General features: G+C 39.9%; 1 protein-coding gene across 1 annotated transcript in view; it reads left to right on the top strand.

The window, feature by feature from the left end:
- USP13 (ubiquitin specific peptidase 13) overlaps positions 1 to 13796 on the top strand; it is a 51571-nt gene that overhangs the window by 25372 nt on the left and 12403 nt on the right. The window contains exons 7-11 of the mRNA XM_075716465.1: positions 3797 to 3891; positions 5572 to 5759; positions 8020 to 8091; positions 8361 to 8454; positions 13013 to 13138. Of these exons, the coding sequence (XP_075572580.1) occupies positions 3797 to 3891; positions 5572 to 5759; positions 8020 to 8091; positions 8361 to 8454; positions 13013 to 13138 (575 nt within the window). The remainder of the gene's footprint in view (positions 1 to 3796; positions 3892 to 5571; positions 5760 to 8019; positions 8092 to 8360; positions 8455 to 13012; positions 13139 to 13796) is intronic.

A 13796-nucleotide genomic window follows, 5' to 3' on the forward strand; every position in this document is an offset into this window, starting at 1 on the left:
ATCTTGAGGGGGGGGGAAAAAAGCCACAGATGTATCCTTGTTTGCATATTCTCTGGGTGTGACATTCTGCAGTGTTGCTGTGGAGAGGATTATGGTGCGTGAGGATTAGATGGAGTAAAACCATGAGAAGCTGAAAAAGTCATAAGCAAAGTGATCCTTTGCTGCAGCTGTACGGAGAAATAAAAAACATCTTTAAGTCCTATTCAGTGTCAGGGAAAGGAGACTATAGTCAGATTCAACCAGCTGTGCCACAGAAACACTGAGCAAAATTCATTCTTCTCTCTCCCAGACGGAATGTTGTTTCTTTGCATGAGCCTGGTCTTGGATGATTTCTTTCAAAATCTCTCAGTTATTGAAGGTGTTTAGGATTTGCCCAGCTGTAGGTTTCAACTGCATCTACAAAATAAACAGAATATTCTCTAGTGATTTTTTTCCAATTTTTTTTTTCTTTTCTTTGTCATCTTTAGCAGCAATACTTGTTTCCTTATGGTTGCTGTCCTTCTGCCTCCCACCGATCAGCTGCTTCCTCTCTTACATGGCCTTTGGGATAACAAAGGACAGGCTGTCATCCTTCCCTCTGAATGAGGGGCACCAGCTGTTCTCCACAGACCTTTGTTCTTCTGGATGACGTTTACTTGGTTTCCCTATAGAAAAGACATCCCTCCCCCAACTATCCTTGGCTTCTTTTCAGTAATTATTCTCTCCCTGATCTATATCGCAGTGGTAATCATAACCTCTTGATAGGGCTAGATGACAGATGAGCTTCAGGAAAGAGGCGCTGTGGCTGATTGTGATGCAAAATCTGTCTGGTTTCTGATTCCCTGGGCTAGAGGTGAAGAGGTGATGGTAGAGGAGTAATAAGTGTTAGTCCCTCTGCTGACATAACTTATTCCTTTTTCACACCAGTAAGAAGGAGAAAGAGGTGGTGCCGGTATTCCACTTATGCTTACCTACATGTACGCACAGGGAGCAGAGGAGAGCTCCATGTCTTTCCTTGAGAAATCTGTGTTGTATACATTATGAAAGATTTCTGCGGCATTAGCCCCGTTTTGTAGCATTCTGTCAACGAACAGGTCTGGGATCAGGGCAGAAATTGAACCAAACTTCTGTCTTCCACTGTTGGACCTTGGACAGGATGCACGAGAGAGCCAGAAAAGTTGCTTGCTTCAACAGGTTGAGTACTACTCAGCAGACCGTCCTACCTGCTGCCTCGCTTGACAATGCCATTGGATTTCATTTCAAGGCATTGTGAGGTTGCGTGTCTGAAACTGGTTTGAGGAATGGAATGGGGGTTTGGCAGTGGGAAGCCCTATCTGACAGGTACTTGAATGAGTTGCTTTGTGGATGCCAATCTCAGCAATTGTCAGATACTTCTTTGCGGGATCCTGTGCAACTTATTTCTTCAGGGACAGTGTTGCCATTGCCTGTTATCCTTTAAGTAGGAAGGAGTGATGTCTACACAGCCAGAAGAGGTGTAAATCTTGAGCTGTGGAGGAAAAGGAAGTACAGGTAGCATTGTTGTCTTTCATTTTGTACCAGTGTGAATAATAATGATTATCCTCTGTTTAATAATATTCTGTGTTGTCTGTCTCAGATTTTTTTTTTCTTGGATTTGCGTTTTTATTCCCACCTTGTATTCCTCCCTTCTCCTTTCTCACTCTAATGATACGAACTTTTGTGTGTCAAATTTGCCGACTTGTCTACATTCCTTATCTACCAGAGTCCATATGACAGCACTACAGACCTGTGTTTGGGGGCTCTCATCTTCTTTCTTTGATTCACTGTTTTTTTTTTTTCCCCCCTAATACGTGAATTCTGTCTCTCCCGTGAATTTAAGCTGGCTACACAGTGGAAAGTACTAAAGTATGTGACACAAGAGCTGGGCTTGGGCAAAGATTAATGTGTCTTGTGTTCCATTTCTGCTGCTCTGGGTCAGTAGTCCCAGATGGCTGCTTTCTCTTCAGTTGCCAGAGCTGAGGAGAATTGAAAACAAAGCTTCCACATTGAAAGTAGTCACCCAAGATCAGTTGATGTATAATCTCACTCCATTAAGTGTTTGAACTTTACAGAATCTTTTGGCTGCACTGTGACCTCACCAGAAGACTATGGGAATGTTGTGATCTCTTGTGTGTGGATGAACAGTCATGTCTTCTGGGCACACTTGCTACCACACAGTGGAATTCCAACAGATGGGCAGCTACAGCCACATGCATGCCAGAGAGGTCATCGTCATCAGGACCAATGTTAATAGAGGGTCTGATGGCTGATCAGCAGCTGGCAGCACTACTCAAAAGCACAATTTCCTGGTTTGAGAGAGTTAATGGTTTTCATAGGGCTGGTAAATTTTAAAAGTTGCGTTAATGTCTTTGAGGTCTTGGCTAACCATCAACCTATTTATTTCAATGTGGGTTTGGCACTAGCAGACTTCAAGGAGACTGCCTTTTGATTAAAGTCTTACATAGGTGATGGACTGAGTCAGAGCCAGGGTCTGTAGCTGCCAGGAGAGGGCAGGGTAAGGACCCTTCAGAAGTGGTATTTGTACGGTGAACAGCCTTTCTCTGGGTTTCTGATCTCTTCTCCTGAGTTTGTTTAATCTTTCTCCTGGCTAAGAGTTCTCTGTCAGCCTAGATCTGGTCATGTGGGGCAAGGTCACTGTGAGAAACTCTGCCCGGCATGAAGGAAACTTGGCTGAGAGCAGTGCAGGCAGACTGGCAGAGGGATTCTGGATTTTGGTGTGAGTAGAGACCAAAGCAGGGAAGTAGTTTCACTACAGAGGAACAGGCCAGAGAAAGGAAGATGTGGAAGGCCTATTCAGGTCTTACTAGCGCATGTCTTATCACTCATATCCTTTTATGATGCCTGCAGCTTTACTGTTACTTGTTCAAGTAGGTGAAACCTGCTCTGGACTCGGCTTTGTTACAGGACTTGCATGGTAAACCCTAAAAATGAGGGGTTTTTTCTCTCTCAACCATTTTGTCCTGTTGGATTTATTACACTTGGTTTCATAATGCAAATATAATCACTAGACATATTGCTTCCCTCCACAGTTTTAACTTTGCCACACCAAAATATTTATGGGCTTTTACTTGAGGCCGTAAGGACCCATCATAGAGCTAGAACTGAAATCTAGATCTCCTATACAATAAAGCAAGACACCTTAGTTGCAAAATCAGCCTTTCTACCTAACCACAAGATTAATCTTCCAAGTCCAATCCAATGTTGTCCAATCCAATAAACACCTCTTTATTTCAAATAAAGAATTTCTCAGTTCTCCCTGCATTTCTGTGGAAAAAGGGCATAAGTGGATTCCTTAAACTGTACTAGAAATTTGAATACTGTTGGCAGTAGTCAGTTGGCCCCATATAGTCCATTTTAAAGTGTCTGCCTGTATGTAGTAGCTCCACAAAAATTCAGAATCTCTTGTTGCCATGTTCAAAATGTGGACTGGCCACATATCTGAGAATTTTGCATGCCCCGTTCATTGTTGTCCCTGCAAATTTCTTATTTCTGGGGGGAAAATACTATGATCACTATAAATATTGTTAGGTTTTAATCCTGTGAGTGCATGTAACTTCTCTTGAGGGGAGTAGTTGAAGTGATTGTATTGAGAACATTTAAGATATTTTCTGAGCTATATAGATGTTTATGCATTTGTCTGCTGGTCGTAACTAAACTTAGAGAATACGAATAAGGCATCTTGTATAGGCAGTCGTGTACTGAGAATGCAATGTTGGTAAACAAAGAGAAGGGATAATATTTGATACTACAGCTCATCTGTTTCTCTCTGCTTTTGTAGATGTCTATTCATTTGATGAAGAGGAGCCGGTTTTAGATCCACATATAGCAAAACATTTGGCACACTTTGGAATTGATATGCTGCAGATGCAAGTGGTAGGAAATCTGTCTTCTATTTAGTTTGGTTTTTACTTGTTGTTTGTTTAGTTGGGGGTGGGAGAGAAACAGGAGAAGAATGATACTTGTAGCTTACATTTGTGTGACTCTCAGACCGTTATGATAGTATTTAGTTTTGTAAAGATCAGCCAGCCAATCTGTGGTTTATTTTGTGAGATCTGAGATGAGTGAATCATTACTCTCAAATCTGAAAATTGCCTTCCGGAAGAGTTCCTTTGTAGTCTTTAGTTTACATGTTTCGCTTCTCGTGTGTTATGTACCATTTTCCTTCAAGATGAAAAACCTCATTCAATTAGAGAAGAATATCTAGAATATTTAATTACAGTGAGTGAAAGAAAACCTATTGCATGTGTAAACAGATACAAATCCTAAGCAAAAATACGCTAAGCAGTGGATAAGTAAAAAAAGTGGTTGAAAGGTTCTTTATGCAAAATTATAAATTTCAGTTTAGGTCTTGTTAATAAATATATTATAAAATGAAAAAATACATTCAGGTCTAGAAAACAGCATGGTCTATGGTGTGGTACACTAGAAAGGGACTGGGGCAAAAAGGGTCCTGTTCCTGAATTTGTCACTGGTCTGTATTAGTAGGGAAGTCCTTTTAATAATTTGTATTTTAGTGGATGTTGATTCCAGTTCTGTTTAAATGATCTACGAAGTCAGAATGGAATATGGTTATAATGGCAGGTGGATTTTTGGGGGGGTTGGGTTTTGGTTTGGTGTGGTTTGGTTGTTTTTTTTTTTTTTTCCCACTGAAGCAGGTAGCCTAGTATCACTACCTGAGAACCTGAACAAGAAAACTGTTAAAAATGAACAAACCTGATACTAGTTTAGTGTATTTTGTTCTCCAAGTGGAGAGAAAACTAATAATAACTCTAATAACTCTAAAATGGTAGAGAAGAGTTAAACTGCAGTTTCAAAAGCCTTCATGGTACTAATAATAATTTTGGTATACTAGCTTCCTTGCCAATATCATGACTAAAAAGTCTCTTATCCAGCGGTCTTTCTGGAAAACTTGTTTTACTCGGCAACCTTGAAAACTTTGTCTCAGCTGTTTCACCTCCAGTCTTCAGACTAGTCTGGAAAAATTCTTAGTGAAGTGGTGGAGTAGTGCTAGCAGTGACACTGTAGAGGCCTGTACCTACAGGCTGTGAAAAAGCTCTGTAGCTACAAGCTGAAAGCTGAGCTGTAAGCAGGAGAAACTTCAGCATCACAAATTTGGGCTTTTTCTATTTGAAAGAAGGGAAGAGTTCTTGGATCTGCAGCTTTTCATCTGGTGTGTTTGCTAGGACCAGCTTCTACAGCAGCAGCTATTCCTGGCCATTACAAATGAAACCTGAAAAAATGCAGTGTTTTGATGTTGAGGTTGAGGTCACAGCCGTGAGGTAAGTGAAGCTCCCAGCTGGGTTTGAGGTCACAACTGGGAACACTCAGAGAGCTAGTGGTCTGTGGTAAAGAGCTAAGAGGCATATTGGAAGAACAAGCTGCTAGCCTTCTGACCCTGATCTTCTCCACTACATGTAGGATTTACTTCCCTTTGCCCATTGGTTTGGCTCTTCTTTTCTACGGTATAGGTCACAAAGTTGGTAATGATGATAGCAGCAGCATAATTGTTGCAGAAGTTAAACAGATAAAAAAAAAATATCTTGTTGCTTTCAGACAGAGAATGGGCTAAGAGATAATGATATAAAACCAAGAGTCTCTGAGTGGGAAGTGATTCAAGAAGCTGGCGTGAAACTCAAGCCCATGTATGGCCCAGGATACACTGGCATGAAGAACCTGGGAAATAGCTGCTACCTCAACGCTGTCATGCAAGCCATTTTCAGCATCCCAGAGTTCCAGCGAGCGTAAGTAGCTTCAAACTAGTTCTTGTCACTAGCTGCTGCATTCCGCAATCTCTTGTTTTTCTAAGCAAAATGATATTTTAATTTTTGTCTCACCTGCAAACAAGTCTCTTTCAGTCAGTTCAGTGGCAGCTTAGAGGATTTAGTGATTGTATTGTTCTGTTCTGGGAAAGGTTGGAATGCAAACCCCAATCTGCCTTTGAAATCAGAATTTACTCAGCCTCAGTGGTGGGAAATCGTATGCCACCTTGTAAATTTGATTACTCTGCCTCCGCTTCTTATATACATATGTACATATACCTATTTATCTTGGTATCATCAGTATCGCATTAGAGTTTTTTGTACTGGCCCGTGCCTCGTATAGCTGCAGGAATCATTCTATTGCTCCAGTGTCATTTGTGCAAAAAACTGTGCTGGCACAAACATGTTAATATTGATCCATGCTAGTGAAAAACAATGCACGTTTTGCATGCAGGTCTGGCTAAGAAGAGGGAAACTATCAGAGGCATTTTTTAATTAAAATCCTAATTAAAAAAAAAAAATCTCATTTCATGAAAAGGGTAGTGTGAGCATATTCTTCCACGGAGTAATTAAGAGAGTAAAAGGACAAAAGCATTTTTGAGTCTGCCTGTCATCATCCATCATAAGCACAACAGAAGAATATGAAATATTCCTGACTGATCAAAACTGAACACATGACTCCAAGGAGAGAAGCCTTTTTATAAAGGATAGTGTATGGTTTGCAGTAACAGTCAGTGTGCTCTTTCATTCCACAGCAGTAGTTATATGTGTACTGGAAGTAAGGCTTTTAGATTTTGGAAAGCCTCCCAGGTTTTCATGTAGCAATTGCCTTCTGGAGAAGAAGAGGGAGAAAACCTGTGTGTGTTTGCTTTGTTAGCCATATGTGTATAGATTCATTAAGTGCCAGCTTTTCTACCTGCATTTTCCAAAAATACCAAAATGGACTTTTCTAAGTGTCGTGGTTTAGCCCCAGCCAGCAATTAAGCACCACGCAGCCGCTCGCTCACTCCCCCTACCCTGATGGGATGGGGGAGAGAATCGGAGGAGTAAGAGTGAGAAACACTCCTGGGTTGAGATAAGAACAGTTTAATAATTGAAATAAAGTAAAATAGTAATGATAATAGTAACAGTATAATAATGATAATAATAATAATGATATACGAAGCAAGTGATGCACAATGCAATTGCTCACCACCCGCCAACTGATACTCAGACAGTTCCCGAGCAGCGATCGCTGCTCCCTGGCCACGCCCCCCCCCCCCAGTTTATATACTGAGCATGACGTCACAGGGTATGGAATAGCCCTTGGGTCAGTTTGGATCGACTATTCTGGCTGTGCCCCCTCCCAGTTTCTTGTGCACCTGGCAGAGCATGGGAAGCTGAAAAAGTCCTTGACTGGCATAAGCAGTACTCAGCAACAACTAAAAACATCAGGGTGTTATCAACATTCTTCTCCTACTAAATCCAAAACACAGCACTATGCCTGCTGCTAGGAAGAAAATTAACTCTATCCCAGCTGAAACCAGGACACTAAGGCAGGTTGTTTTCCACAGCATAGTCCTTGGAGTTGCCTGGAGCGCTTAGTATCAACAAAGTAGTGGAGATCTTTGACAAAAGAAGGACCAGGCAGGAATTAGATGTGTTCTTTCAACATGGCCATACCTACCTAGCCTGTTTATTGTGTGCTCAAGGGGAGCAGTGCTCAGATAGTGTGCTACTAAATGCTTCAGTTTAAAACAAACTGGCTAGAACAATATATACCTCAGTGTTTGTTGTCAGGAGTTAGCCTTTGTTTCTCTGAAGAAACTCAACAGAAGCATTCTTATTACATGTTTTGGTACTGATACAAATTTGGAGTTTATTTGGTGATATTGGTTAGGAGTAGAAGGTACTTTGGTTCTCAACCCAGCTCTAAGGTCTTGAGCAACACTATCCTGCAGCTATTTCAAGGTCAAGGAATAGAATTTAAATTCCAGATGAACAACAGTGCCATATCCCTTATAGCTAGAAGCTTCTAAGCAAAACTTAAATGTCCTTTTGCTGATTTCTTTACTATTACTTTTCCATGATAGAGGCACTCACCAGGAATAGATTAAGTCATTGCTATGATGCAAAATTTGACTTGTTAGGACAGAGGAAGCCTGCTGATACATCACTGCTGAGGGCTGAGGATCTGTTAGGATATCCTTGAGTAAATCTAGCTGCAATATTTGAATGTTTCTGCTTTGTTCTTGCCGCCCAGGTATGTGGGAAACCTTCCACGAATATTTGACTACTCTCCTCTTGATCCAACGCAAGATTTCAACACTCAGATGTAAGTGGCACTTCCCAGTGGTTTACTTGGTTGAGTTAAATAGTATCTAAATAATTTAATGGCAGGGCAGAACAACATCTCTGCATGGGCTTGAAAGTGAAATATGGCACAAGGTAAAATGGGAAGATTTGCCTGCTTAGTTGCAGGTAATGATGTTTCATCAAGGGGTCAAAGACAGTAAACTTCTTTTTTGCTTGGAATAAAAATGTTTTCTTCCTTTCTGTTTTTCTCACATGTTTGTTTCCACCCTGCCACTTTCTTCCCTACAGGGCTAAATTGGGACATGGCCTCCTTTCAGGCCAGTACTCTAAGCCACCCATGAAATCTGAGCTTATTGAGCAGGTGATGAAAGAAGAACACAAGGTATTTGACTGAGTTTGTGCAGCCTGGTAACTAGGTAAAAGTGATATCCTGAGAAAAGGGAACAGGTGCTGGGCATTGAAGAACACATGTGGATCCAGCATGGGATGCTTAGCAAGGTGGAATGTGCAGGATTCTAGTCAGGAATATATTAGTCAGGGGCTATTTGTGCAAAGCATTAAAGCAACCATTGGTTCTGCTAATAAAGTGTCCTGCTGCTCCAGTGATGAGTGCAACAGTTCATAGAACTTGCAACTTCTGTTCATCTTCTCTGAGGAACAACCAAAAAAAAAGTTATCTGGAGAGTCCTGAGTGTTTGGAAGCAAACTTCTAAACCTTCTTTAAATTTCAGAAAGAAGTGTAAAGAGCTAAAGAGTTGTTTCCAGGAAGTGTCTGACAATGTTCCACGTGATTTCAGGAGAAGCTGTCTTATGTAATGCAAGGTTAAGTGGTGCTGGAGGCTTTCATGTAGATGAAGGAGGGGCCATGCAGAGCCATGTCCACTGGGGCTTTATTCATGGTATTTCATGGTACAGAAATCATGTAGAAGCATGTCTGTTCTAGTGAGATCTGTCCTGGAAACACAGTAGTATATGTAGGTTTGGATATATACTGAAACTCTAATTGCTGGATAGCCTGGGGAGAACAATATATATATCTCCTGATTTATAATAATTCATAACAGAAGAAACCTTGGAATTAGCTTTCTTAGAACAGGCAATTTCAGAACAAAGGAATACTGAGGGGCAAGTACTGTATAGCTAACATGCTAGACACAAAGGAGAGAGGAACTGGAGGATGAAATAACCTTTTTTCCCCCATGTTTATGTAATACAGAATTTTATTTCTCTGTCCTAGTGAGTGTAACCAGTGGGAGACTTTTATTTTTACTGTAATTTGCAGTAATTTTGCAGCAAAACAGATACTTAGCTCACAATATCTAGCTAGTACCTAGCTTCGAGAACTCCAGTATTGTCGGTTCTGTAATCTTCATACTGCCTTTGTGGTGGTGTTCTGCAACACGAAAGTTGCTTGTTTCTCTTACGCTGCAAAAATCATTAAGGCATGTGTTGGCATTGTGACATCCGTAGACCTGTGTCTTCATCTGTCTGTTTTTTCCTCATCTAGCAATGAGTACATTCACCCTCACAGTCATCAGAAAGCCCCTTCACGTTCTTTGTCCGACAGTCTTTTGGTTTTAGCAGTAAGGATAACTTTCGATGAAGGCCTGACTGATCAATTTGTATTAACAAGGTTCATGGGCATGGCTTGATTCACTGGTTTATCTTTTTACCTGTTCTTGCTTGCTTTTGTGAAGAAGAAAAACTGTCAGTAGCTTAGTGATGAGATGCAAAAGTATCTTCTCTTTTTTTTTTGTAAGTTGATTTAAGTTTCCATCAGCCTCTGGAGAATAAGATTAGCTCAGATTTTGCCTCTCTGCTCAAATTCTGCCACTTTTGGAATTGCCTTTGTTTTCCCTAGAGTTAACAGTTGTCTTAAGCAAAATGTTAGTTACTGGGACAATGTTATCTATCCAAGCAAATCTGTTACTTTAGATCTGGTTTGCTATTCAAACCATCTACCTTAAAGCATCTTGTTTAGAGTGGTGCTGGCAAAACTAGACCTAACATGTATTTGTGTCCCTGCCAACCTCTGTATTGTGACCCCAAGCAGCATGTGGAGTCAAACCACAGACTCCGCAGATAGGTTATTTAGAAATGAAAGGTCAACTAATAACCAATACTGAAATAATACCTGTAGAAAAGAACTGTCTTTATGGAGGGAGAGTCTCTGCTACCAAGTTGTAGTTTTAGACACAGTAGAAGTCATGCATGCTTCTGGCATGGAATCATGGTGATAGTTTCCATATTTTCCTCTACCTTCATCTATCAGTTATTGATATAGGAATTTCTCCTTCTGAAATCAGAATGCCAAGGAGATTTTGGACAAAGATAGAGCATCTTGTACAGAGTAGTTTGCATGATCTGAAAGTCCTATGTCTCCTGAGTAATTGCTTTGTACAGTAGCTATTCATTGTTTTGGAACAACAAATGAATCCTGCCTGTTTCCTTTAAATAAAGTTTAAAACTCATCAGCGCATCACTGTGACTAAGGAATAGTGGAATAGATTTCAACAGACTCCTCACGTTAAGTTATGTATACTGACTAAGCTGCTTTCTTAAATGCATGCAGGATATGAATGAAGAGTAACGTGGTGGAAGGTCAGGGACTTGAACCCTTCGAATAAAGCTACACCTCCATGTTTAGCCCAGCAGCCACTACTAGCAATGAGATATTGAGAACTTTTTAATGACAGATGGTATAAAACTCTCTGTCAGGTAGTAGTAGCCATCTACTGGCATTTAACAACACTTGTGTTGTTCCTAAGTTTGGTTTAATAAAGATGTAGTTACATGCATCAGATTAATTCCTTATCAAGCAATTCATAGCATGTATTAGGATTTGAAACAGCTCTTACTGCTTTAGTTCTTTGGTGTATTGAAGATTTATTTAGAAAAAAAATCAAGTACAGATATTTTCTCCATTCCCTCACTCTGGGCATACAAATCTATGTTTTGTTGGTTTGGGGCTGCTTTTTTTTGCTTGGTGTCTTACCGCCTCCCCGCCCCCCAAATAATACTGGTATATATACAGGTAGAACTTTGTCATACTGACATTTATAATAAATGTATTTGCGTAGGATTTTAGGCCTTCAGCATTTTCAAGTGCTTCTGCTTTGTCTCTATAAAATCAATTATTCATTTTATTTTTATTCTTTTACTTTTTTTTCCCCTCCTACATGCAAAGAAGTTCTCTAGCTTTCTGGGTCTTTGGAATTTATCCAAAGTTTTTGGGAGTTGTTGCCTGTAAAAGCATTCATATGAGATCTGCAGTGGTCCAGTACAGTCTATATTTAGCTAAACTGTTTTGCAACTCTTGATGGGGAAAGTATGCTAGGTATTCTATAAATATTCGTGGTACTGTGGAGCTAAAATTTTTCACCATAGGAGTTTAGTCTGGGAATGGCAGCAGTTTTCTTGGACCCACTTTAACATTAAAAACAAGCTGGAAGCCTAAGGGGTCATCAGCTAGGACTTGATTTTCTGTTTAGAGCTTTGCCATTTCTTCCGCTATTTTTCTTGTCCTTGAGGTGGAAAAGGTTTAGAGGGCAAGATCTGATCCTCTTCTATAGACTGTCACACATAGCATGTTTCTCTTCAACCTGCTCAAATGGCTGAATAAAAAGTGTATAGATAGAAACAAGGCTTAATTCCAAACTCATTGCATTATGAATCAGGGCAAGTGTGCCACCTTGCTGTATTCTTGCTTCTGACATAGAAAGAAGCTGGCATATAGTAATTTGAGCTGTTTTATGCATTTCTCTCCCCAGTCCTAGCTTTGATGAAAGGCAGCTGAGGACACTGAAGTGATATATAACCCGAGATTCAGAAATCCCTAGAACATCTCTTTGTTCAAGCAATACTGAGACTCTCCTTTATGAGAGCCTTTAAAGAGCATCTTAGTCTAATGTGGTTGCTGATGTACTGCCAGAAACTGAAAAAGCATTAAAATCGAGAATCTGCTTCTGATTTCAGTGAGTCTAGGAATACCTTACCCTGGTGAAACCAAGAATAAAATTTACTGTTTTAGTGTGCCTTTTATATGCCTTCCATTTTATACTGCTTTTTCTATTTTTATATGGGTATGATTGGCTAACTTTTTAACAGCCTCTGACGTATCCTAAAGGCTACACTTTGGCTTGGATTGTTTTGAAAATTATTTGGTCTTATGGAGGATGAGGGCAAATCTGAGTAAAAGATTCTGACCCTTTCAAAAGTGTTAATTAAAAGGGATGATAGCTAGTGTTGTCTAGAGGATGCAGTTTGGGGTAGTTGGGGAGGCTTCTTAAAGTTGTATAGAGGGTGAGAAAGTCAAGACTGGGACTCTCTTGGAAGCTAAAGATTTTCTGATTTGTGCTAGTTTCCTACTGATGTAACCGAATGGCTACAGGCAGTATGTTCTGGTCCTTCAGCATGACCAACACCTGCAAATTGCAAATTCCTGTCCTTAACAACCCATCTGGGAATGTGTGCTGCACACACTAGTTGTTCTCTGCTTGATTCCGAGATCTCTGGAAAGGTTTTGTCCTGAGTAAAGCTGCTAGCTGATACACCAAAGTGTATGCCCACATACTTTTAGGTGGAACAGGGGTCCAAAAGGAATGTCAAATGTTAGAAAACAGTGTAGGCTTTTAGCCTTTCTGAAAACTACTAACCTTTAGCAAACTTCAGTAATCTTTTTTAACTTGCAAATGCCATAGAAAAAACAGATAGAGTGAACACTGTAGGAACCATGTCATCAAACATATTCTAAAACCCTCAAATCATGCTTCAGGACCCTTTCCGTTTTTTATTAAAATGGAAAACCAGATTAAACCAAAACTATTGTTTCTCCAGTGGCAGAATGGGCCATAGATAGATCTAGTGGAGTGACTTTGGGATATTTGTTCCAGAAATTAACAAAAATCCTTCTTTAAAAGGTTTCTCTTTCTTTTATTTAGCCTCAACACAATGGAATATCTCCTCGAATGTTTAAAGCTTTTATAAGTAAAGGCCACACAGAATTTTCCTCTAATAGACAACAAGACGCACAGGAATTTTTTCTACATCTTATAAATCTAGTAGAGGTGAGAAAATCTGAATTACTGCTTCTTTACCCTAGTTATATTAGACAATGAGGGCAGAGCTGTTATGGGAGTGGCTCATTTTTTTTGTTATACTCTTTTTAGCCTTGGATATGTAGAAAATGGCACTAATTTAAATGTATTTTGGTTTAGAAACATTTGTTTCTTTAATTCTCCCTTCTTTTTACTTCAGACTCTTGCATGACCACACACAGGGCCAATGCTGCTGCTAACAACTGCAAGAGATATAGAGAGGTCAAGCACCACTGTACAGGCTATAAGATTGATAAACATATGTGACTGTCCTCTTAAATTGCTGTTCGTTTCATGATTACATGCTATCCATTTGTTTACCGTATTGAAGTCTGTCTTGGAATATTAATGAATTGGGTATTATTATTCCAAATATATATCATCATTGGGAGCACAGTAATTACCATGTCCAGTTTTTTCACAAATCCCAGCTGTACATCATGGAATCATTATGGGAGGAAGGACTCCCCTGCTGAAAGCAAAGTGAATATTTGTCTGTTGAATATTTCTGTATAAAATGTTAGTTCCACTGAGCTCCAGCTCAGTGCTGTGTGTAAAAGAATCAGTACTGTGACCTTTAATGTTGTCTTTCTGAAAAGGACATTTACAAATACATGCAGTTTTAATT

This window comes from Pelecanus crispus, chromosome 9 (genome assembly GCF_030463565.1).
Source record: "Pelecanus crispus isolate bPelCri1 chromosome 9, bPelCri1.pri, whole genome shotgun sequence".
Taxonomy (NCBI): domain Eukaryota; kingdom Metazoa; phylum Chordata; class Aves; order Pelecaniformes; family Pelecanidae; genus Pelecanus; species Pelecanus crispus.